General features: G+C 46.2%; 1 protein-coding gene across 5 annotated transcripts in view; it reads right to left on the reverse strand.

Moving 5' to 3' along the window:
- The window catches only part of GLB1 (galactosidase beta 1), a 102681-nt gene that overhangs the window by 806 nt on the left and 76172 nt on the right, over positions 1-25703 (reverse strand). For 3 of the 5 annotated variants that reach the window (XM_055558205.1, XM_055558207.1, XM_055558208.1), the window contains exons 13-15: positions 25437-25550; positions 22457-22588; positions 20331-20585 (exon numbers count right to left, since the gene is read on the reverse strand). In XM_055558205.1, the coding sequence (XP_055414180.1) occupies positions 20331-20585; positions 22457-22588; positions 25437-25550 (501 nt within the window). Of the gene's footprint in view, positions 1-15305; positions 18628-20330; positions 20586-22456; positions 22589-25436; positions 25551-25703 lie in introns of those variants that run through there. The other 2 variants (XM_055558206.1, XM_055558209.1) reach the window with 2 other exon arrangements.

Here is a 25703-nt window from a genome sequence, read left to right on the forward strand (position 1 = left end):
AATTTTGTCCTGGGTCTGGCGCGACGTGGGGGTGGGGTGCCTGTCTGCACACGCCCGCCTCTGCCTCTGTACACAGTCGCCTCCCTGCCTCCTCAGGACACGAGCTTTGCCTCTGTGCTCCCCCCTCCTCCAGGCAGATGGGGGCCTTGCTGCCCGAGGTAAGCAGGAGCCCAGCAGCCCAGACACATGCGCCCTCTAGAAGGATGGGGGGAGTCGAGGAGGGAGAGGCTGGCCATCCAGGTGGGTGTCTACTGATGGTTTTCACACCAGCATAAGAGTGAGGGGTGGGGACTTGCTTCAAGGAGCACAGAGTATCCTACAAGCTGCGAAGACTTCTGCTGCTGCTGCTGCTGCTGCTAAGTCGCTTCAGTCGTGTCCGACTCTGTGCGACCCCATAAGATGGCAGCCCAGTAGGCTCCCCCATCCCTGGGATTCTCCGGGCAAGAACACTGAAGTGGGTTGCCATTTCCTTCTCCAATGCATGAAAGTGAAAAGTGAAAGTGAAGTCGCTCAGTTGTGCCCGACTCTTAGGAGTATGAAAAGCTGCTTCCACCGCAAAACCCAGGAGGAGGAGAAAGTTCTCAGGAATGGGGCCCGGGCCGGGGTGTGTCTGCACAGTGTGAGAGCAGGAGCTAGAATTTGCTGTCAGGTGGGACTTAGCAGTTGACGGAATAGGTGGACCATTCTGTTACGGAGAAAGCAAGGGAGCAAAGGAGAGGAGGTCACACACAAGAGAATACCTGAGAGAGGATGGAGGAAGGAAGAAGGGAGGAGGAGGGGTGGGAGGAAGAAGCACCAAAATTGGCCCCACAATGGCCCTAATGTCTTGGGGAAACATCCTGGAGAGGTCCCGCCCTGGTTGCCCCCTGAAGCCCTGATCCTGAACCCAGCTCTGGGTGCTCACCCTGGAGCTACCTACTCAGGTCTCACCTTTGGGTAATTTTCAGCCCCCAGGTGGCCCCTGGATGCAAGCTTCCCACCTGGCTTCAAACCTTATTCCTGCCGCCTCCTGCCTGTATGACCCTGGGCAGGTCCCCACTCCCACTGGTGCTGGGGACGGGGGGCAGGCAGGAGGAAGCCGCGCGTGGTCAGCATGGCATGGCTGCACCCCTCATGCCACCCAGTGAAAAGACCTTGGCCTCCATGTCCCCTTGAAAGGAAGCCAGTGATGGAAAGCCACCTGTCTGTTGGGATAAGTCATTTAGAAAAAGGGTGACAGTTTCACACTTCTCAGAATTATTTTACTCTTGTTTTTACCACGGGATATGCTATCTCGATCCATGCTGAAGGCACACGCAACCGACAGCTTCACCAGGGTTTATCACATTGACGATCTGGTGGTGCCCCGTTTCTGCAGTGTTAGAGAACAGTAGAGGCCGACTCTGCAGTAGGGGTAGGGGAAGATGGGCTCCATAGGGGAGCGAGGGAGAGCACTGTGAGCAGCACGTGTGGGCGACCCCAGTCCCACCTTGCGTGCTGGCCACACCGAGGAGCAGTCCCTCCCAAGATGCTGCACCTCCAATACCTCTCCCGCTGCACCGAGCGGGTCTCCTGTGTTGGTTATTGGGACTGGGGAGCTGGGTGAGAAAAGGCGCTCCCAGCTCCCTCCAGGGTTAGGGGGTGCAGCATCTGGCAGAGGAGATGAGGTGCAGCGGGCTGGGGCCCCAGGAGCACCTTGCTTGACACTGAAAGGTGGCAGGGGAGCTGGGCCACTGTCAGGGGCTTGCACGGGTAGACGAGGGACTGGCACGTGTGGGCTCAGCTCACCCTTGGTCCCCCAACTCCCCCAGGTCTAGCTTATCCTCCAAATGCTGCCCTGCTCACAAACAGTGCAGTGGCTGCACGAGACAACAGCCCTAAAGACCCCTCCAGGAGCTTCCAGGGGTACCACTTCCTCCTGGGAACCCCTCGAGGTGCCGACTGGACCAGCCAGGGAGGAAGATGAGCATTTCTGCCTTTGATTCTCCAGTCCCTCTTCCAACTTTCGCTTCCCCAGCTGCCCCCACATTTCTGGAAGGTCCAGCTGCCACCAGTGAACACTCAGGGTGGCCCCACTTCCCAGACTGCTCTGTGACTGACAGATGTAACCCCTAACTGTCACTCCTAGTTGCTCATCAGAGTGGATGTAATTTTTCTTCTGACCCTCCTGGCTTTGCATCATCTGTTTAAGTTATCTTTTCTCTCCCAAATTATCACCCATTTGGAGCCTTCAGCTCCCATCTGGATTCTGCCTCCTAACTCACCTAAGTGACTCTAACATGTAGATATTGTGCCTGGCCCCTTCTCTCCAACCTTCCCCAAACTCAGGGTTACAGGATCTCTGTTGTTGGTGGTTAGTCGCTAAGTTGTGTCTACCTGTCTTGTGACCCCCTGCTGTAGGGTCATTCTGTAGCCCACCAGGCTTCTCCATGGAATTCTCCAGGAAAGAATACTGCATTTCCTTCTCCAGGGGATCTTCCTGACCCAGGAATCAAACCTGTGTCTCCTACATTGCAGGCAAGTTCTTTGATTTTGGTTAATTCTCCAAAGCAAGAAAAATCTTCAGGACAGTTTCCCTCTACTCTCTGTCCTGAACAGAATGGGCGTGCGGGGATGCCTATGACAGTTTGGTTGCCCTTCCAACCCAGAGGAATGAAGGATTCAGAGAGTATAGGTCATGGTACATAGTCCTGAGGCCCTGCTGGTCCACAGAACTGTCCACAGAGATGGAGGGCTTGGTGTTGCCCCACAGGGTAGCTACCTGCACTGACCAGCGGCTGGTGCAAGGGAGGAACTAAATTTTCACTTTGAATTAATTCAAAGGTAAATGGAAAATAGCCAGGTGGCCGGTGACTGTTGTGCTGAGCAGCTCAGCAGAGGTGTGGTGAATGCGCATCACTCCATCATCAGACTCATCTCCCTGCTCCTCTCTACTTTCCCAGCCAGTTCTTCAGACACATTCCGGGCAGCGCAGGCTCAGGAGCCTGGAGCCACTCCCCACCCCACCGCCCGGGCAGGTCCCCCTGCTTCCTCTAACTCTAGATCCCAGGCTCCACACAGCAATCCCCCACACTCCAAGCCTTTGGATCCCTCAAGTGTCCACCCCATCACCACCTCCACAGAGAGAAGGTCATCTCACCCTCCTCAGTCCTGGGGCTTCCATTCCAAGTCCCTCGCTTGCCCTTTAATATGATTCTTCTAGTTACTGTCATTGTTTGCATACGCAGTCACTTGTTTCACTACTGGTTTATCAGCTCTTTCCAGCACAGAGACATACGATATACACCCATGACACCCAGGAGGTAAGACTCGTGGACGATTCTGCCCAGGCAAATACCCAGCCCCACTTCAAGAATACTCCTGTCCCTCCCCTCCCAGCTTAAGAATTTTAGGGACTACTGTTCACAGGCAGAACAATGCAGCATTTGCCTACTCCCTTGATTAACACTGATTTTTTTAAAACACAATTTTTTACGGCACTAAAAAAATCAGTTTAGGACTTCCCTGGTGGTCCAGTGATTAAGAATCCGCCTTCCAATGCAGGGGACATAGGTTCAATCCCAGGTCTGGGAAGATCCTGCATCCTGTGAGCAACTAAACCCGTGTCCACAACTTCTGAAACCCATGCTCTAGAGCCTGTGCTCTCCAACAAGAGGAGTCACCGCAGTGAGAAGCCGGCACAGTGCTACTAGCGTGTGGCCTCGATTGCGCAACTAGAGAAAGCCTATGCTCGGTAACTAAGATCCAGCGCAGCCAAAAAAAATCACTTTAAAAGAGTCAAACTGAAAAAAAAAATCTATTAAAATATATATGTACATTCTGATTCTTGTTTCTCTTTTAAAAAATTATGCTGAAATTATTGGTGGGGGGAGAGTAGGCCCATGTGATCTAAAAACAGACATAACTCTTTTTTTCCCTTTTGTTCTAGCCACGTGGCTTGCGGATCTTAGTTCCCTGCCCAGGGATAGCACCTGTGCCCCTTGGGGTGCAAGCTCAGAGTCCCAACCATTGGACCTCCAGGAAAGTTCCTAAAAGTAGACACACTCTTAATCAACACAGTTAAGTATTAATACATACTAAGGCCGAGCATCTGTAGAGCGAACACCGATGGCTTCAGAGTTTCCCTGGGTTGTCCCAGCTGAGACATCTCCATGACAAATGCTGACTTTCTCTGACTGTGGCTTGACCCCTGACAGACTCCCCGCTCTCTGCTAAATATTATCACCAAGGTCGTAATAGTTCCAGTGAAGGACAGGTTCCTGGCAGTGACTGACTTGCTTCTGTGTTAATCAGGCAGACATGTGTCTGTCTGTCTGTTTTCAATTCTCCAGATAAATAGAACCCTCTGAGAAGAATGTAAAACAAAAGATTCAATCCTGGTTTAAGTCATAGCTTCAACATTCTCAAATGTGGTCAGGAGTTCCTTTAACAACACCAAACTTGGGTTGAAGGTTGACTCTGTTCTACTCTGGAAGAAGACATTTAGATACTTGGAAGACTTAAAGGTCCATTTCTCAAGGTTAAAAGGTTCTCACATGCATGATTCATGAGTATTTATGGTGCTAACTTGGGAGGAAAAAATAAAAAAAAGTAAAACAGTGAGAGATAAGATGTTAAATAAACCTCCACACAGGAGAAAACCAAAATCTCCCCTTCCTTCAGACCCCAAGTCTGTAGCTGATGCAACACCTTTCCTTCCTCCTTTGGCTTAGAATAAAAAGTTTACGATTTCTCTGTATTTTAGGACAGACCCAGATAGAATCGAAGCCACGAAAATGCAGAATATTAACATAAAGGATGAGTCATTTCCTGCTCTCAGCAAACCCCAAAAGATAAATTCCTTCCTTTTCAACTCGCCCTGGGTGCCAGCATTGCTTGATCTTTTCATGGAGCATCTCCCCTATGACTTTCCTTATGCGTCCTCACATTCCTGGAATGAAGCTAAGACCTGGTAAACGAAAACCATCTCTAGGCAGCCATATACCATTTGTTGCGGAGTCCATGCACTAAAATTTGTAGGAGATTCTCCTTTACTCAGAGCCCATTTACTCCTGTTGGCATACAATTCTTACAAGCCTTGTTACTAAATTAATATACATTTGGGCAAAGGTATCTATCTAGTTTCCAAGTTCACAGGACTTGTGATTAGAAACAATGAATGAAGTGGAAATAGTAAGCCTTGTTAGGGGTAGGAGAACTGTAAATCAGGCCAAAAAGAGCTGAAAAAGCATATCAAATTTAGAATGAAAGTAGGGTCAAACAGGGCTAAGACCGTGGTAGGCTGCAGAAATGCCCACAACTTTTCACAGCATATGCACTCAGGAAGCAGAATCTTGGATGGGGCTGGTCAAGTGTTGGGCAAAGAACATGGAAGAAGTGACATGTGAATTCTGACTTGGGTCTTAAGAATCCTTGCACATCTGTATTTTTTTCTTTGAACACTGCCAGTCATCATACGAGCAAGCCCAGGTTGGCTTGCTAGATGATGAGAGAGACACAGATGGATCTGTACGGCCTCAGCAGACAGCCAGCCAAGCCCCAAGACGAGGGCCTCCTCACCGACTGGAAGGGCTTGCCCAGCCAAGACCAGCGGAACCACAACCCAGTCTGCCAACACTCCCAATCAGGAGCTAAATAGAGGGTTGCTGTTTGAAACCACTAAGTTTGGGGTGGTTTTTTAGACAGCGAAAGCAAACTGATAACACAGCTCCATGGCATCAATGTACAGCAGCATGCTACTTTTCAGTAAAGTAAATGATGTCATTGAACCCAATTTCACAAGAGTAGGGTTATCCTCTACTAGTCAGTTCCTCTTTCACCAATTAGCCTCCAAATCCCATCTCCAAGTCCCCACCTCTGTCGTATCTGTACCTCTCTCAGGGTTGTTGTAAATAAGTGAGAGGATTCAGGTGAGCACTCAGCATGGTGGCTGGTGTGCAGGGAGCTCTCCACAAGACTGCTGGTATTGTTTCCCACAGTTGGGCCCCTTTTTCATCCTCTCTGCTGCACTAAATTCCAGCTTCCTTCCTTGTCCCTGGACCACTTCTCCTGCAGAAGCGCAAGTGTTGGGGGAACGAGGAAGAAGGGTCTGTCTTATATGTATCAGATGGGATCTGAGGCCCCCAGTGGTCAGTCCACCCTGGTGGTTGGATGTGGTGTTCCCCACCCTCAAAAATGATAAGCTGGAAATCGGGGTGTTACATCTGTGGGGATGAGCTCCCCTCAAAGTGTAAGCAGAGGGCCCTGAATCAAGTCCTGAGAACTGAAACACAGACAGAGAAAGAAAAGCCTGAGAAGGAACGAAGACAGGGTAGGAAACCAGAAGTTCGGCTGTAGACATCAGGAGAGCTTCAAGGGAGGGCGTGGTTACCTGTGTCAGATGCTACTTGCCAAGAAGTTAAGTGAGACATGTCTGGGGAGCATGTCACCATGTGGGTGTCAGTGATCTCAGCAGGGACAGCTTCTGAGCATGGGAGCAGAGTTCCTGCCCACTGCCGTCCACTCTGCAGACTGAGTCCTTTCCTGACAGGCATCTTCCCGCTGCATTCCCATAAATGCTGAAGTTTCCCCTTTAACTTGCCTCACACAGCCCAGCCCCCGTAACCTGTACAGAATTATCCATAGAGACTCAAGATTGACGGGCCATCTAGAAGATGACCATCAGGTCTGGAAACAGAGATGACACAATTTCATTGTGCTGAATGCAACTTTCCTTTTTTGCTGTGTTCTAGACTTCATGGCCACTCCCTGTGACGACCAAGAGCGGACAGCTCTTCCTGAATGAGCAGGAAGTACCTGAGTGGCCTCTGACCCCCACCGTGCTCCTGAGTCATTCCCCTCAGAGGCTGACAGCGCCATACCTCCAGTTGTGTAGGCTCCAAATTCTGGAGTCCTAGTTCTGAACAACCCGTTGGGGATTCCCATGAGCCCCTCCTCAGATTCAATAATGTCCTAGAATGGCTCACAGAATGCATAAAAACACTTTACTGATATCTATGGGGTTATTATAAAGGATACAACTCAGAAATGGCCAGACAAAAAAGATTCACAGGGCAAGGTATTAGGGGTGCGGGGCTGAGCTGCCGGCCGTCTCCATCTGTACCTCCCGCCCAGGTGTAAGCTCTGAAGTGTTCACTGACCCAAAAGCTCCTGAATCTTGTTGTTCTAAAGTTTTTTTGTAGAATTTCATTTCCAGTCCCTGACCCTAACTCCAGAGGTTGAGGAAGGATGGGCTGAAAGTCCCAATGTCTAATCACATTGTCTTTCTGGTAACTAGGCCTCAGGATAGGACTGATCACCAGAAAGACCAAATAATTAGAGAGCTGGAAATTTCAAAAGCAAGATTCAAAAAGTCTCCAAATAGAAGTTAGTTATCAACCCTTCATTATAAATTCTTTTATCCATGGTTCTTTTACAGCTTCTTGCTTTTCATCTATATTCAATGTTGATTTATTTTGGTCACCAGCATGTGGTGTCTCCATTCCCTGACCAGGGATCGAACCTGTGCCCCTGGCAGTGGAAGCTTGGAGTTCTAACCAGTGGACCACAAGGGAGGTCCCTCTATGTAGCTTCTTAATGTTCAAAGCTTAATTCTGGTAGAGGAAAAACCGGAAGTTATCCCAGCCCTCTCACCCCCATGCTCTGCTAGGCACCCAGACCTACTGCAAGTGGTAAAAAATGTAGGAAGTCTACAGAGGATATTCATGTGGTGTCCTCCACATGCATCTGAAGGAGAGATAAACAGCACACACGTCACTGCAGAGACAGAGTAAGGGTTTTAGGTCTGGCCCATCTGGCACGCTGGAGCACTCAAGAGCAATGCTTACTGTGGGGAGTTTGTGGCCGGATGAGAGTTCTGTGCAGACCAAGCGCTGGTCTGTGTCTCTTGGATGAAGCCAAACATGTCAGACCACTTCCCAAAGAAATCCCAGTTGACGTTCGGGCATTTAACCAGAAAGCCACATCCGACTCAAGTATGGCCGATTAATCAGAAATGACTTTTTTTTAATCTCCTGAATCTCCTTATCAGTGACTTCATTCACCCCATCAAAGTAGTTTCTCTATAACAAGTGAATGGCAGAAGTCAAAGGGCCAGAACAGGGGCCTCCACGGGGCCTCCCAGCTGGAGGATAGAGTGGGTTCGGTGCCGAAAGGCAGAGTCTTAGAAACCGCCCACGCTTTGGGTGGTCCATCCCCTCTGCATCCCCCTGATCTGCTAAAGTGCACATCCTCCCAAACTCAGAACTCCAAGCCCTGGGAGGGGGTGTGTGATCTGTCTGCCGGGCATCTGTTGATCGCTCAGAACCTCAGGAGCTGGCATGGACGGTCCATGGCAATAGGGACCACCGCTCGCTGGAACAGAATAGAAAACGCGCATGCTCTGTCCTAGGCATGATAAACGTGTGTTCTCTGACCTTCAGAGCTAGGCAACCCAGGCTCACAAATCTCAAGGACAGACTTTCTGGTGTGTGTGTGTGAGGGGGTAAAGCTTTACTGAAATGTAATTCACATACTATATAACTCCCTCATTTCAAGTATACAACTCAGTGGTTATTAGTTTACTAAAGAGCAATCCAACCATCACCCCAAAGAAAAACTCTTCAGTCTTTAGTATCCACCCCCACCCCCTTTCCCTAATACCCCCTTTTCCCTGCTCTAGGCAACCACTAATCTTCCTGGGTCTATAGATCTGCCTGTTCCGGACATTTCACATACATGGTATCACATGGTATATATGGTTTGTGACTAGCTTCTTTCATGGAACATGTTTTCAAGGTTCATCCATGTTGTTCATTTGTCTTTTTAATATTTTGATTTATTAACACTGCTGGGTGGACTTTTCTCTAGTTGTGGTGAGCAGGGGCTACTTTCCACTTGTGGTGTGTCAGCTTCTCACTGCGGTGACTTCTCTTGTTGTGGAGCAAGGGCTCTAGGACGCCCAGGCTTCAATGGTCGTGGTGCATGGGCTTAGTTGCTCTGAAGCATGTGGGATCCTGCCGGATCAGGGATCGAACCCCGTGTCTCTTGCATTGGCAGGTGGATTCTTTACCACTGACCCACCAGGAAAGTCCTGTTCATTTGTTTTTACTGCCAAATAATTTTCCATTAAACGGATAGGCCATACTTTGTTTATTCATTATTAGTTGATGGGCACTTGGGTTTTTTTACCTTTTAGTTGATTTTGGATAATTCTGGGTAATACTGCTCTGTACATTTGTGTACAGTTTTTACCTTAATTTTTGGCTGAACCATGCAGCATGTGGGATCTTAGTTCCCCTGCGTACTAGTTTTTGATGAGACGTATGAATTAGATGAGTTTCTTGGGTTCTAAACACCCTGACATATTCATAAATGTTGTGTGCATATGTACTTTAAGATTAAATTTTTTTTTAACTTTTGACTCCGCTGTTTCTTGGTTGCTTTGTGCAGGCTTTCTCTAGCTGTGGTGAGGGGGGCTGTGGGGGCTACTCTTCGTTACTATCCAGGAGCTTCTCATTGCAGTGGCTTCTCTTGCTTCGGAGCACAGTGGACTCTGGAGAGCGGGCTCAGTAGTTGTGGCTCACGGGCTTCGTGGCTCTATGGCATGCAGAATCTTCCCAGGGATAGAACACGTGTACCCTGCATTGGCAAGTGGATTCTTATCTACTGCACCACCAGGCGAGTCCTGTACATGAACTTTTCAAGCATAAAGGTGCAGAAAACCCATCAGACTAATTAAGTGAAGAGCTTCTGCCTGGATCATTAGTACAAGCTCCCCCTGGCCTTCGAGGCCCTGTACATGCTGCCGGCCTTTTCATCTGGGCCTCCAAGTCAGACAGACCTAGGGCTGGGGAGCCTTTTCACCAGCATGTCTGTACCTCACACCAGATACTGAGGTCTTTGAGCCTCTATCTGCTCATCTGCAAACTGGAGACACTACCAGGACATCCTACCACAGGGGCCTCCTTTGATGATTATAAAGATAGTGTCTCTTAAGTGCTGAGCAAAATGCCTGGGTCAGTAACTCTTGGGTGTGACACTTCCATGACCTGGCCAAGGTGAACCCCTTTGACCTCCAAAAACACGCTATGCTTTTCCATTTATTTTTTTCCTTTATATCTGCTATTCTTTCACTTGAAGTTCCCTCCCTGACATAACCTCTGATTCTGACGAAGGACTTATCCATCCTTTGGGTGTGTTTCAAGCTCCATCTGAGCCTTCAGCCCTGCTCATAACTCCTGGGAAAGATAATGCTGTCTTTATGCGTTACATCTCTTGAAGGTTCTTTCTCTAAGCCGTGGAACTGATGCCCCCTGGGGAGCCACCGTTTGTGTTAGCTCTTCTCGTGGGCCCCCGGCAACAGCCAAGCCTCTCTTCACCAACGGGACCCTCGGAAGGCCTGCACTCCACTCACCTCCAAGAGGTTTCTTGCAAGGGACCCAGCAACATAAGCAAGTCCCCTCTTCCACCTGAAGGCAGTTACAGAGCAACCAGGCCCAGGGAGGAGGCTGGATAAACCGGGCACTTAAAAAAAAATGCCTCTCGTGAAACTTATGGCTCAGCGGGTGAAACTGGGGCGCCAGCTTGAGTGACTTAGTGTCATGGGTGCTGAGTCCAGACTGGGCTCTAGGGGGATCAAGGGGGACAAAGGGTCTAGGAAGGTTTCAGAGAGGAGTTAATACCAGTCTTGAAGTTGTGAAGACCCAGTGGGCACAGAGAGGAAATGAAAAAGAGTGAACAGAGGACACCAAGAGGGAGAAGAGGGCCAGTAACGGGGGAAGGGGACATGGTGGAAGAGCGGGGTGAGGAAGCGGGAGGGAGAGAATGAGCATGCGCAATCCACTGGGAGGATCCGGGGAAGGCTACACTTTGTTTCCGGGTCAGGCCATACTTTATTTCCGGGTCCCAGCGGCCCTAGATATTGCTTCAGGGCTGCATGCAACAAGGAGTTGGCGAGAAGACGGAGAAGCTGACAAAGTGCAGGAGGAGGAAGAGAGAGAACAGGATCTCGGCCTGGAGGAAGAAGGTGGGGAGGGGGTTTGGAGCTTGCACTTCCTTCTAGAGGCCACGGGGCAGGAAATGAGGGTGGAGGCAGAGAGATAAGTCTGACAGGAAGCTGAGGAACAAAGGATCTCACCTGATAGCGTCAAGTAGGGTGAGTTCTCTGTGGAGGAGGTGGGGAGGAGGCAGGTGGTTTAAGGGAGGTGGTGAGAGTTAGAGGCCAGCTGGGGATAGGGAAGACTAAGGCCAAGGACTGCTGGGCAGCTTGGGGACCTCCAGAGTTTGGAGACTGAGGGGACGAATATGCCGGAGAGGCCACACCCGGGGTCCTCAGTTACCGAGAACTAGCAGAGAGAGGCCAATGCTGAATCCATTCCCAGTGAGGGTGAACAAGGAGTGGAAGGGCAAGCGGGCCAGTGGATTGAGGGCTCCTAAGGAAAAGACTTTTCACTGGAAAAGACTCTGATGCTGGGAGGGATTGGGGGCAGGAGGAGAAGGGGACGACAGAGGATGAGATGGCGCGATGGACGTGAGTTTGAGTGAACTCTGGGAGTTGGTGATGGACAGGGAGGCCAGGCGTGCTGCAATTCATGGGGTTGCAAAGAGTCGGACATGACTGAGCGACTAAACTGAAGGAAAAAAAATGGTGGTGTCGTCTAGGCAGGATAGGGAAGAACTGTGGCCCTGATGGTGGAGTTTCAGGTCATCTACAAGATCCAAGAGTAGACCTGGGAGCCTTGAGAGTTTTGAGGGATAGAAACATATGGCCAGAGGATGCTGCTAAGTCGCTTCAGCCTTGTCTGACTCTGTGCGACCCCATAGACGGGAGCCCACCAGGCTCCCCCATCCCTGGGATTCTCCAGGCAAGAGTACTGGAGTGGGGTGCCATTTCCTTCTCCAGTGCATGAAAGTGAAAAGTGAAGGTGAAGTTGCTCAGTCGTGTCGAACTCTTAGCAACCCCATGGACTGCAGCCTACCAGGCTCTTCCATCCATGGGATTTTCCAGGCAAGAGTACTGGAGTGGGGTGCCATTGCCTTCTCTGAGAGAGAGGATAGTAGAGCTTAAAATTACAGAAATATGTTCACCAGGAAATACATGCTTGGGCGATAAACTAAGTGTCAATAAATTTAAGAAGATTTTGCAACCATCACCACAATTTAATTTGGGGACATTTCCATTACCCCCAAAAAGAAACCCCATACCAATTTTCAGTCACTCTCTATTCCCACGCTAAGTCCTAGGCAGCCATTCATTTACTTTTTGGCTTTTCTGATTGGCCTTTTCTTTCTTTTTTTTTGATTGACCTTTTCTGAAGAATTCAGACAAATGGGATCACACAATATGCAGTCTTTCATGATTGGCTGCTTTTACTTAAGGGTCTTCAGTCTTGCAAAACACCTCCAAGGGAATAGTCAGCCTTTGGATGGGGTGTGTTAATCTCTATTCACAGGTGGGCAGGGACCTCCAGGGAGGCCATTAAGTATGACTATATATATATATAATAATAAAGCAATGAAAATCAAGTCAAAGAAACAATTTTGAACATGGAGGCAGAACTGGCTTCCTCCCTGCAACATTCCTTGAAGAAGGAGATGGCAACCCACTCCAGTACTCTTGCCTGGAAAATCCCATGGATGGAAGAGCCATGGGGCTGCGAAGAGCTGGACACGACTGAAGCGACTTAGCAGCAGCAGCAGCTTTTACTTAGCATGATGTTTTTCAGATTTATCCATGCTGTAGCCTGTATCAGTAGTCTGTCCCTTTTTATTGTGGAATATCATTCCATTATATGGATATTGCATAGTTTATTTCTCCATTTATCAGTTGATGGACATTTTGAATTATTTCCAACTCTTGGTTATTTTGATAATGCTACTATGAACATTTGCATGTAACTCTTTGTGTAGACACATGTTTTCATTTCTCTTGGAAACAGCTGGGAGTAGAATTGAAGATCCTATGGTAATTTTAGGAGAAATTGAAGAAACTGCCAAACTGTGTTCCAAAGTGTTTGTACCATTTTACAATTCCACTAGCAATGTAAGAGGGTTCCCATTTCTCCATATCCTTGCCAACATTTGTTCTTGTCCATCTTTTAATATTACAGCCATTCTTGTGGGTGTGAAGTGGTATTTCATTGTGGTTGATTTGCACTTCCTTAATGATTTGCACTTCCTAAAAGCATTAAGCGCATCTTTTCACATACTTATCTTCTTTGGTGAAATGTCCATGCAAGGCCTTTGCCCATTTTTTGAGTGGGTTGGTTATCTTTCTATTACTGAATTCTTTATATATTCTAGAACCAAGTCCTTTGTCAGATATATGCATTGAAAACATTTTCTGCCAATCTGAAGTTTGGATATTCATTTTTTAAATAATGTCTTTTGAAGGGAAAACATTTTCAATTTTGATAAAATCTAATTCATCAATTTTTTCCTTTAAGGATTATGTATTAGGTGTCAAGTCTAAGAAGTCTTTGCCTAATGCAAGATCAGGAAGATTTTTCTCCTTCTTCCAGAAGTTTTATAGAAGAATTGTTAGAAATAAAAAATAAAAAATGCTTCTAAAACAAAAACAGAGAATTCCTTGGTGATCCAGTGCTTAGGACTGTGTGCATTCAATGCTGAGGGCCTGGGTTCAATCCCTGGTCAGGGAACTAAGATCCCACAAGCTGTGCAGTATGGCCAAAAAAAAAAAAAAAAAAAAAAATATATATATATATATATATATAAATTAAACAATGCATATTTAAATCACTTTATGGTTCAAAGAAGAGATATTAAGGGAAATTAGAAAATATTTCAGAATGATAATGAAAACATATTTCCATAAACATGTAAAAATCAAACATTATAAAAGGGCACTTATTAAACACATGCCATGTGCATCTTCAGCTTCCCTGGTGGCTCAGCTGGTAGATAATCTGCCTGCAATGCAGGAGACCTGGGTTCGATCCCTGGGTTGGGACGATTCCCTGGAGAAGGGAATGGCTACCCATTCCAGTATTCTGGCAAAGAGTCGGACACAACAGAGCAACATTCTCTTTCACTTTCACATGTGCATCTTCTCTTGCAGCTTTTATTCCAGTATTTTTTTTCCATCTTCTCCTTCAGAGCCAAACTTCTCAAGAAGAATGTTTATCTTCAAGTATCTGTATTTTTCATGTTTCCATCTCCTCCCCCTTCAGTCCTCAGTAGAAGGCTGTTTGGCTTGCAGTGTTCGCTTCACTGTTCGCTTAGCCCTTACTGAGGGTCCCTGTGACCCCTGGTGCTAAACCCAGCAGAGATGCTTCAGTCTTCATCTCACTTGCCTCTTGGCAGCATAAATGCTGTTCTCCTCCCATTTGTTTGGTCTCTCCTTACTCTCCATCAGGTTTGTGTCTCTCAAAGATCAGCTCAAGGTCTTCCTTTCTTCCTTCTGCATCATCTGTCCTTAGAGGAACTTGTCTACTGGTCATGTCTTCAATGACCATCCATATACAAATGATCTCCTTCATATATTCCCAGCCCTCCTCTGAATACCCACCCATAAATCCAACAGCCTCCTCAAGTACCTTCTCTCCGCTATTCCCCATGGCCTAACTCAACTGTCCACATCCAAACTCATGATCATGCTCTTCTAGCACAAATCCTTTTTTGAAATTTCTTCTTTCAGTAAATGGTGTTATCTTCCTAGCAGCACGCCTAGAACCTGAGAGTCACCTGATAGGTGCTTCTCTTTAAATACCTATGTCCAATCTATCACTACTTCTTTATGGATTTAACTACAAACATCTCTCAAATAGTGTGTCATTGCCATCTTGTCCCACCAACCCCGTCTGGCAATGAAACTATGGTCCAGCCTCCTAGCCAGTTTCCCTGAGCCCAGTCCATCCCTGGGTCACAGAAACTCATCGCATCACAACCATGCCATGTCACTCTGTTTTGGTGGCTCTCAAAAGAAAGATAAAACTGTAATGTGGTTTAACACCCTGTCCCGATCTAGTCTCTCTCCACCTTCTAGCTTCTTCTCTGAACCACAACCCCTCTTCTCTATGTTCCATACCATTGAGTTCTCTATGAGTTCCTCATTTTGGCCACTTTTCCCTCTAACCACATAACCTTGGCATGTGCTAGCTCCTCTGCCTGGCGTATATTTCCCTCCCCTTTCTGCCATGTTAAGTCCTATTCAACCCCTCTATCTCTGTCAAGCATCATGTTCACATGTCCATCATGTTCCCTAACCACCTTAACATGGGCAAATGCCCAATTATTGTCAACCTCCATATCTCTTCTTAGCATCCATTGCATCTGTAATTGTATCATTTAATTTGAGTGATGATATGATTTGGGTATGCTAGATTTTAAGTTCCATGAGAGCAAGAGGGCTTCCCTCGTGGCTCAGATGGTAAAGAATCTGCCTGCAATGCAGGAGACCTGGGTTTGATCCCTCGGTCAGGAAGATCCCCCAAAGAAGGGCATGGCAACCCACTCCAGTATTCTTGCCTGGAGAATCCCATGGAGAGAAGAGCCTGGTGGTCTACAGTCCATGGGGTCACAGAGTTGGACACGACTGAGTGACTAGCACACACCCAGACTTTAAGTTCTGAGAGAGCAAGAACCATATCCAGTTCTCTTCATTTTTGGATCCTTAGTGCCTGGCACAAAGTCTGGGCACGTCGTAGTGAAAAGGAGCAGGACCCTATGGGCCTTCTCCCACCATGCTTCCTGCCTGCCTTTTGTCTGTAGAAAACCTTTAGCCAAAGGATAAGTTTAATCAGAGAACTAAGAAAATACATAAGCAAAGGAAAACAATCAAATAGGATAAAATAATAATAAAGTCAGTAAGCAAAGTCAAGGAGCTTTAGTTTCTTCTCAAGGGCTTTAGATAATATTTGAGCCATATCCTTGGAGCTGTGTTGTAGATGCTGAAACCCCCACCAGGTGGAAGACGTTAACTACATGAAGACCAGACTATAGCCCCACAAATTGGCCCCAGGGAAATGGAAACAAACTGACCCCAGAACTGAAGATTAATTGCACTTAAAATAATCAAGATGACACTGGTCAGGGATTTCCTGGTGGTCCAGTGGTTAGGACTCCACACTTCCACTACAGGGAGCCTGTGCTGAAGCACTGCTCAGGGAACTATGATCCCAAAAGCTGTGCAGTGCGGCAAAACAAATACCCAAAATGCTGTCAGACCACTGCATGATCAATTTCAAGGCGACTGTCAGAGCTGACTGTAGCCCCCTCCCTAACACCTATACAACTCTGAAGATCCCCTTTAAAAGCTCTTGCTCACTGCTTGTCAGTGGGAGGAGGAATGAATTGGCCTATGGACAGGAGTCTGCCCTCCCTTTGGTTGCATACATCTGAAAAAAAGACAACTTTCCTGTCCACTAACCTTGCCTCTTTATTGGCTTTTGAGCTCCGAGCACCTGGACCCACTTTCGCTAACAGATTTTGATGCAACGAGACTGAGCTCTCGCAATACCTGCCTCCTGGGGGTTTTCCCCAAGGGAAGCCGCCACCATGAAGACGCGCCAGGAAGGCTTCAAGGAGCCATTGCTCATGGCTCTCAGGTCCGGGAAGGAGGTTTGGGGGACATTCCTACTAGCTGCCAAAACCATTTGTTTCGGGGATCCTCCCTGTTTCTCCCCTGCTCAGCACTGGCTGCCAACATGCGCTTTCTTGGTGGAACGGAAAGACGCCTCAGGACGAGTTGAGGAGCTCCCAGACCCAGTAAGTCCACAGGTGTGCACCCGGCTAAATTCTCTTGAGCTTGAAGTGCTATTTGGGCATTTTTGCCAGCTGGTTCTGATGTATGTATGATGTTGAGGACTGTTTGTATCGCAAAGTGTTTATTTGGGACTCCATATCCGTCATCCTCTCGGGATTTATGACAGTTCTTTCTTCTGGTGTGTGAGTGTGTATTGTTTGTGTGATTGGTATTCTTGTCTTTTGTAAAGTGAAAAATTCAGGTTCAATTCATTAGAAAGATGTTAGCTATGAAACTATGACTAAAGAAAAAAGATTTTTTAAACACTGGATGGCCATCAAGTGTTCTTCAAACTCCAAAAAAAATTGGTTATGATGAAAGTCTTTTATTTTTGCATATGCAGTTAGAAAAAACATACTTTTTTTTCTATTCACAATTCTGACCCTGAGAGAAACAAAAATATGCTTAGGAGAAAGCTTAAAGTTAACTCTTGTCCTTGAAATACAAACACAGCTCACGTTGAGACTTCAGACTTGGGTTATTTAGTACAATTTTAAACAAAAAAAAGGAAAGAGGGCTTAGATTTAAACACAATAAATGCATATTATTAAATACACATATTGTACCACATTAAAGAGAAATTGTGCTATGAAAAAAATGTGTGTTTTTAGAGGTTATGGAATATGTTCTTCAGTTTGCCAATCAGAAATGCTGGTATAACAGTTCAACTACTTGTTTCTTAGTTTTGTTAAGGCTTTAAAGAGTTAAAAATTGTGATATGTGAAAATGATAGGGGATACATTTCAGTATATAAAGCAAGTAGGATATGTGTTGTCTGCCAGAGAAAATATAAAGGATGGAGATTTTGTTTTTTCCTTTGGTCCCACCGTGTGGCCTGTGGGATCTTAGTTTTCACCAAGGATCAACCCTGTTCCCCTGCAGTGGGAGCTCAAAGTCCTAACCACTGTACCACCAGGGAATTCCCGGGAGATATTTTTGTTGAAGGATAAAAGGAGAATAACTTTTGGGTGGGGAAAAAAATTAGAGAGAAATTAAAATGGATATAGAAAATATCCTTTTTTGTAAAGAAAAAGTACTATGAGAAAGGAATTTTGGACACTTAAGATTGATTAAAATCAGATTGAATTTAGTAAGGTAAATGAATTTTAACGGTAAGCTGATACAGGGCAGCAATTTGGTTTTCTCTCTGTTACGAGAATAGAGTTTTCCTGGAATATTGTGCTGCTTTTGATAACAGATTGTAAGTTTCTTTATCTAGGTAACTTTGAGTTTTCCAGAGGGCCCCTGAGGAATCTCAGAGAAAAATACTGTTAAGAAATTGACAGAATTCTAATGTAAAGCTGTTGTTTTTCTTCTAATCATACTTTTGACCCCAATGTTCAGGATAGAAAAAACTGTTTAATGAAGTTATCACAGAGTCTAACTACTCATGATGTGTACCATTGCTGCCTTTAAGTTTACTACTTAAAACACATGTACAAGGTGTAAAGATTGGGTATAATCAATACAGTGTATGACCTATAAAATGCTTCCCTGTCAGCATACCTCTCTCTGCTTGTTTGTTATGTCTAATTAGTTTTCTCCCAGTGTGGATGACTAGACAAATATATAAACAAAAAGTCGGCCTAGCACTGAGGGACATGAATGGACCCAGAGCAGGCAACAACTGAGCCACTCTGGCAACATTGGAAAAATATATTGATTATCAGTGCTTTTTATGGGAAAGGGGAAAATGGTAGAAGTTTTCACATACTGAGGTATGGGGGTCATTCTGGCTTATACATGATTTAATTTGGACTTTAGGCTGACCAGGGCTTCCCTGGTGTCTCAGACGGAAAAGAATCCACCTGCAATGCGGGAGACCTGGGTTCGCTCCTTGGGTGGGAAGATCCCTTGGGGAAGGAAATGGCAGCCCGCTCCAGTATTCCAAATATCCGGCTTATGGCCTATTAGACATACATTGTACATCTGCTTTAACCATTAAGAAGAAAATACATTCAGAGAATAATACAAAGATGCATTTTGATTATTATCCTCATCCATAATATGTCTGCTAATTTTTAAGCGTTTATCCAGGCACTGTGACAAGGCAATCAGATAGAGGTCATGTTTTCACAATACAAAATACTGATGCTAAACTTGAGACTTGAGATTATTTCCAACTCTGTGTCTATTCCCCAGATTAGGCAGGACTGTACCCCATTTCAGCAGAGAGGAACCAGAGCAGCCAACACCCACTGCCTCAAAGAATTGGGGAATACTGGAAGAGAAATGAATTAAAACCAAGTGCCTCTGCCATCTTTATTATTAACTTTATTCTCTATTCAAAACTTTTATTCCATTTCTTGCTCTCTATCTGCCTCTCCTTAATCTTGAAGAGTGTCAAAAAGGGGTGGATTGAAAGGGAACAAGACCCTATGGTCCCCAACCCCCATGTCCTCTGCCTGCCTTTTGTCTGCAGAAAACTTTAACCAGTTTAATCAGAGAATTGGGAAAATACAGAAGCAAAGGAAAACAGTCAAACAGGAAAAAATTATAATGGTTGAGTCAGTAAGCAAAGGTAAAGACGTCTAGTTTCTTTTCAAGGGTCATAGATAATATTCTGAACCATATCCTTGGAGCTGTGTTGTAGACACTGAAACTCCCACCAGATGGAAGAATTTAATTACATGAGGACCAGACTGCAGCCATGACATGAGATGCCACAATTCCGAGAATTGGCTCCTAGGAAATGGGAACAAATCGACCCTGAAACTGAAGATTAACTGTACTTAAAACAATGACACTGCTCAGACCACTGCATGACCAGTTTCAAGATGACTGTCAGAGCTGACTGTGCTGTTTCTGCATGTAGCTCCTCCCTCCACCTATAAAAGCTCTTGCCCACTGTCAGTGGTGGGGGAGTTGGCCTGTGGACAGAACTCTGCCCTCCCCCAGCGTTGCCAGCCTCTGAAATACAGCAAAGTTGCCTTTACACCAACCTGAACTCTTCATTGGCTTTAGGGCGGCTAGCAGCTGGACCCACTCTCAGAAACAGAAACCACTAAAATATTTGTTGAATAAATAAACTAGAGTCATGATAAGGTCTAAGATGAAAATAGGACTTGAAGTAGAGAAGACAATGGTGAAAGAAGACATGTCTTCAAAGAATAAAGGAGAATGAAGCAGCCAGTAAAGTGGCCAGGGGGAGCTGAGGATCCTACAGACGGGTGGATGCACCCCGGGCATGGGAGCATCCCCATACGGAGGTGGGGTGGTCTGGAGGGTATAGAGTTAGGCGTGAACAAGAGAAAACAGGCTTCCCAGAGATTTGTCCCTTTGCCTGGGCCAGATTTTCTTCAGTATAAACAAGAAATGCTATTCTTAGTCAGTTTTCAAAGAAGGTATGGTTTTTCTTAGGGGAAGGAGGAAGTTGCTAAAGAAAGTTGTCAGTGAAAATGAGCTAGATGGTTACCTTCAGGCTGACCACAGCATCTTTGAAGATCTGCTGTGGCCCTGCTCCTGACAAATGGATAAGCGTCCACAGAAAACCCTCCACTCCCCTGAGTCTCACGCAGCACACCATTAGCAGTCTTTTTGATGCTGTATCAGACACAGATAAGAAGACATCTGAGGCCTAAATGCAAATACTTTCCATGAAGACACTTACCTTGGTCCATCCAGGAAACTGGATAAAGGTGTCCTGAGGCAAGTCTGCGATCCCGCTGGGAATAGTGAAGTTACCCACATAAAAGGTTGGGAGTGCATAGGTAGGGGGGCTGTGTGCACGGGCTTTATTGTGGTAGCCCCTGTCACGGCCACCCCAGGTCCCCAGGTGACTGCGTACTGCATCCTCCATGTCCAACGGGAAGATCTCCCAGTTGGTGAGGGTTTTGGAACCAAGGGTCAGGTTAGAAACAAGACCCTGTAAAAGAGAAACAGAGTGATGAGCTGGGGGCTAAAGATGGTGCAGAGAGGCTTCATGTGACTCTGTGTTCCAGCCCTAAATTCCTGGGAAAAGCAATCTGGGATATGAAACACCAACAGCACGTGAAACCCAAACTGTGTGTCCATCAGAGTGACACAGATCTGGCTTGAAGCCAGAGCTTTCGACCTCAGATCCCCGTCTTCAGTGTTTGGTTCAGAGACATGGCCAGAACAGAGGAAATGATGGTTTCAAGGGTGGGAGAGTGCATGGAGGTGGGGGGAGAATGCAAAGGAACACTTGGCCACTGTAAAAGGATAGAAGCGTCTGTGATAATGATGGGGAGCCTGAGACTCACATTGTGAAGTTGCTCTATTTGTCCAGCGGAGGCAAGGGCTTGAGGTGTCCATGGCACCAGACACTGCATGGAAGCCTTTGCTCATGGCTCATCTGGCTTCCTCTTCCCAGCCTTTCATGAGGGGAACTTTTCCATCCCAGTGGGATCCCATATTTGTTCTACGACACCTCTCAATACCATGTCTCAGTGGCCCAATCAGTAATTCAATAAGCATTAACCATGCAGCTGTGTGCCAGGCTCTTTGCTGGGTCCTGGGGATTCAGGCACCTCACAAGAGTCCCCGTCACTCTGTGGGTCATTGTGGCCTATGATAGCCAAGCAGGACGACCATTAATTAGTCTGACCACAAGGACGGTAACAGGAATATTTCTTTTATACTGGAGACAAAAGTGGCCCCTGCATGACTGTTCTCCAAGAGTGTCACTGCTTTGCTTCTGAGATGCCACCAGGAGGGTCAGGAGATAGCCCCAGACACCTGTCCTGTCGTGGGTGTTGTCATCATTCTGGAGGTGCAGCCTTCCCTCCTCTAGCACATGGTGAGCTACCCGAGGGGCAGCCTGTATCTCAACATCCTTGCCTTCCCCCAAAAGCACCGCATGGAGCACACACACACAAGATGAGCATAACAAACACGTACTGAACAACGCTCTCAAAATGCACATCAGAAAAACATACTTGGACTAGACGCCTAGGCACAGACTACCCAAGAGAGCTGAGAGCAGTGCACGGAGAGAAAGGCTTTCTAAAATTCAAGAGTTTGTCCACACCCAGAAAACAGCAGAACAAATGCTAAGTTGGTTTTGTTGGCATGGGAGTGCCTTTTGCAGGCTCGGTGGGTTTTTTAAGCAAAGGAAAAGCATGGTGCGGTGGCTTCCTCCTTCTGTTTCTTGCTAAAGGATGGCTGAACTCAAATGCAAAGGTTCTGTTTGCAAAGCTCAACTTTCTCATCATCTACAGAGGAAAACAGATCTTCAAAATAACCCAACTTCTAGGCTGCAAAACAAATCAGGTAAGTTTACTCATCAAATTTGGCAAAGGGCGCATGCTTTTAAAAATTACTTCTATGTGGACTTCCCTGGTGGTACAGTGGATAAGAATCTGCCTGCCAGTGCCGGGGACACAGGTTCAGTCCCTGGTCGGGGAAGATTCCACGTGCCTCGGAGCAACTAAGCCCATGAGCCACAACTTCTGAAGTCCTTGCACCCCTGAGCCCACAAGCTCCAACTACTGAAGCTCATACACCCTAGAGCCTGTGCTCCACCATCAAAAGAAGCCACTGCAATGGGAAGCCCGCACACTGCAACTAGAGAGTTGTCCCAACTAGAGAAAGCCTGTGCGCAGCAGCAAAGCCCAGCACGACCAAAGCAGAAAATCACTTCTACGTGAACAGGGCTGCAAGGAAAGAGTGTATGCAGGAGAGTCTTTAAGTGGATTTACAGAAACTTTCCCCAATGACTTAGGCACAGTTTGGTCAACCTTTGAGTCTCACTCCCTACAGGGAGGCTGGGCCTACCTTAAAATCATTGATAGACGAGCCATAGTTCACACGCCCCATATTCTCCACCAGGAGGTCCAAGGTGGCTCCAGCTTTCCCTGTTATGTTCAGGGTGATCACAGATTCTCGTTCAAGGACTCCCTGGGCAACCTGTGGGTTCAATACCAAATGAGAATTAACTAGGGTTGGAGGGTCAGCAGAGGCAGCCTGCTCAGTCAACTGCACACTCATTTTGCTACCTTGAGTGTCACCAGACTTTGGACAGAAGTGATCTGATGGCTCCCTTGCCCAAGTCCTCAGCCAGGTGCCCAGGCTCCTGCAACAACTGCTTTCTTCATAGGAGGGTTGCCAGACTCAGCTCCCAGCAGGGAAGGGCTGACGCTGATTTCCTTAGCTCTGGGTTATTTTCTTGTATGTCTATTTTAATTTTTCATTTTGTATTTATTATTATTTTAAATGTTATTAATTTATTTTTAATTTTTGGCCATGCCGCAAAGCACACGAGATCTTAGTTCCCCAGCCAGGGATCAAACCTGCACTCCTTGCAGTGGAATCACAGAGTCTTAAACACTGAACTTCCAGGGAACGTCCCTTATTTTTTAAATTTAGCTTATTTTATATTGGGGTATAGTTGATTTACAATGTGTTCATTACAGGTGTACAGCTAAGTGGTGCAGTTATATGTATACATATCAATATATGAATTCTTTTTCAGATTCCTTTCCCATATAGGTTATTACAGAGTGTTGAGTAGGCTGTGCATCTATGGGGATGAAGGCAGAAATTCCAGGGGAAGATTTCTAATACAGGAATCTCTTCATGTGCTCACAGCAAAAAAGGCAGTAATAAAAAATAGGTTTTAAACCACATGGAGATGGGACAAAATAAGATAAACGAGATAAAATCAGAGAGTTAGGTGGAGTAGTTTTACTTCAAAATACCTGATATGATACATTAACCACAAAGATGAAATAATAGAATGAGGGGAAATAACTGGTATTTTAGCAGCAACATATTCCTAACTTTTTAAAATGCAAGATTCTTTAAAAAAAATAAATAAAAAAAAGTCACTAAAACAACCCTCAAGTTGGAATTTTAGAAATCGTTGCCATCAGTATACATACTTATAGCATTTTAGACATTTGCTGCCACTCAAATTAAAACCACTCATCACCACAGGATGGAAATATTTTCATTTGAAATTGTCTCTCACCTGAAACTACCACAACATTGTTAACTGGCTATGCCCCAATACAAAAGAAAAAGTTTAAAATCTGAAAAAAAAAATAAGTAGTTTGGGAGACATGGGAGATTGCTGTAGAGAAATCGAAGCAGCAGAGAATTAGTTCTGATAGTTCTTGAGTAACCTTGGGTGAATCACTCCTTCTCTGGCCCTTAATTTCTTTCCTTTTGTGTTGCTTTTGAAGCACAGTTGATTTACAATGTTGTGTTAGCTTCGGGTGTCCAGCAAAGTGATTTCATTTTACATATTCTTTTCCATTATTGGTTATTATAAGATATTGAATATAGTTCCCTGTGCTATAGAGTAGGACCTTGTCCTTTGCCTATTTCATATATTAAAATCACTTCATTCTTTCTTTTTTTTTTAAGAAAAATTAAAAAAAATTTTTTTTTCCTCAACAAATTTTCTTGGTTAAGAACAATCTTTCATGTGTTTATTTCACATGATTGTCTCAGCGAGAGGAATGGAAATCCTATAACGTTATGTATGAAATCAAAGTCTTTGTATCTCTTAGCTCTGATTATCATGAACAGCCCTTCAGAATATAACTTCTCCTGTAGGATGAAGACCCTAAGTTAAAATGACTCATCTGGTGTGTACAAAACAGACCCTGCCATCCAGGAGTAAAGAAGACAGGAATGACACCCAGTGTCAGTCAGAGGGGATGGCCCTGGACTAGGGGGGCGACCAGGAAGTTCGGATGGACGAGGGGGTGTATACCTCAGGCAGATGGAGTGCAGGTGAGGCTACACCAGCCAGCAAGGGGAAGAGCTCAGGAGCATCACGAGGAGGGTGGAGCCTGAGGATGGGAAGGCAGCAGTCTCCCTGACTGTCATGTTACTGAGGTAGGAGATAGATGGGCCCTTGGGTTGGACATCTGGCATTTGTCAAGTGGGGTCAAACTGAAGATACTCCAAGGACAAAGCTAGTGGCAGAAGCTGACCTCTGCTGAAGAGAAGCTGAAGATGACCACTCCTGAGGTCAAGGGAAACTTCCCTGTCCGTACACGTGCAGGCAGGCTCCTTGGGGGTCACAACATGCCACCCCATGACAAGTGAGGACATGCACCCAGAGGCCTCTGCAGTGGGATCCATTTTAGCAAAAAGTTACGCACGCATGTTGGGGAAGGCCTGAGGACAGGTCAAGTGTGAAAAAAGAAACAATAATTGGCCAAAGGTACACAAAGACCCAGAAGGACTGTCTTATATAAGGGATTTGAATCACCTCTTTACTACACTCCCCATTCAGGACACCTGCTGTCCTCTCCAGGTGTGCATTTCTGCCTTGCTTCAGTCTTTTATTTTTATTTATTTTTTGTATTTTGCTCCTGCTGTGTGGCATGCAAGACAGTTCCTAGATCAGGGATCAAACCCAGGCCCTGGCAGTGAAATGCTGACTCCTAACCACTGGGCGACCAGGGAACTCGGATAAACATGCTGTTTCTCTGAAGCTGCCCCTCTTCCTGTGCTGTGTCTCTAAGGATAAACTTGCTACCTGTTTTTACAGTTTTTGCCTCCTAGAAACATTCTTGCACTCACACAGGGGAAAGAGCCAGGAGAACTTTGCCTGTAGCCCCTGGTGGCCCAGCAGTTAAGATTTCTGCTTTTCATCCAGGCTAACCAGGTCCAGTTACTGGGCAAGTAATAAGATCTCTCAGGACTGCTTACTGCTGTCTCTCTGAGATCATTACCAAGTGCAATCCACAACTCTCCTCCCCCGTGGGGGCAGACACAGAAGTTCAGAGAGAATTCTTACCCCGTTCACAGAGACGTAGGCCCGGTCATGGACGCCACTGGGTGGTGAAGAGAGGGGTGTAGGGTCGCTGCAGTCTTTAGGGAGCGTTGTTCGGTACAGCACAAATCCAAAGTACTGGTTAGAGAAGGATGCAAGAAAAAGACATCACTCTTGCAGTTCACCTTAGGAGAACTGGGTCACCCTCCATCCACGTGAAAGCAACATTTCTAAAACTATAGGAATGAAATGCTTCCCCAGCCCCGGCAAATATTCTGTCTGAAAAAAGGG

The sequence above is a fragment of the Bubalus kerabau genome, chromosome 20 (genome assembly GCF_029407905.1).
Source record: "Bubalus kerabau isolate K-KA32 ecotype Philippines breed swamp buffalo chromosome 20, PCC_UOA_SB_1v2, whole genome shotgun sequence".
Lineage (NCBI taxonomy): Eukaryota > Metazoa > Chordata > Mammalia > Artiodactyla > Bovidae > Bubalus > Bubalus kerabau.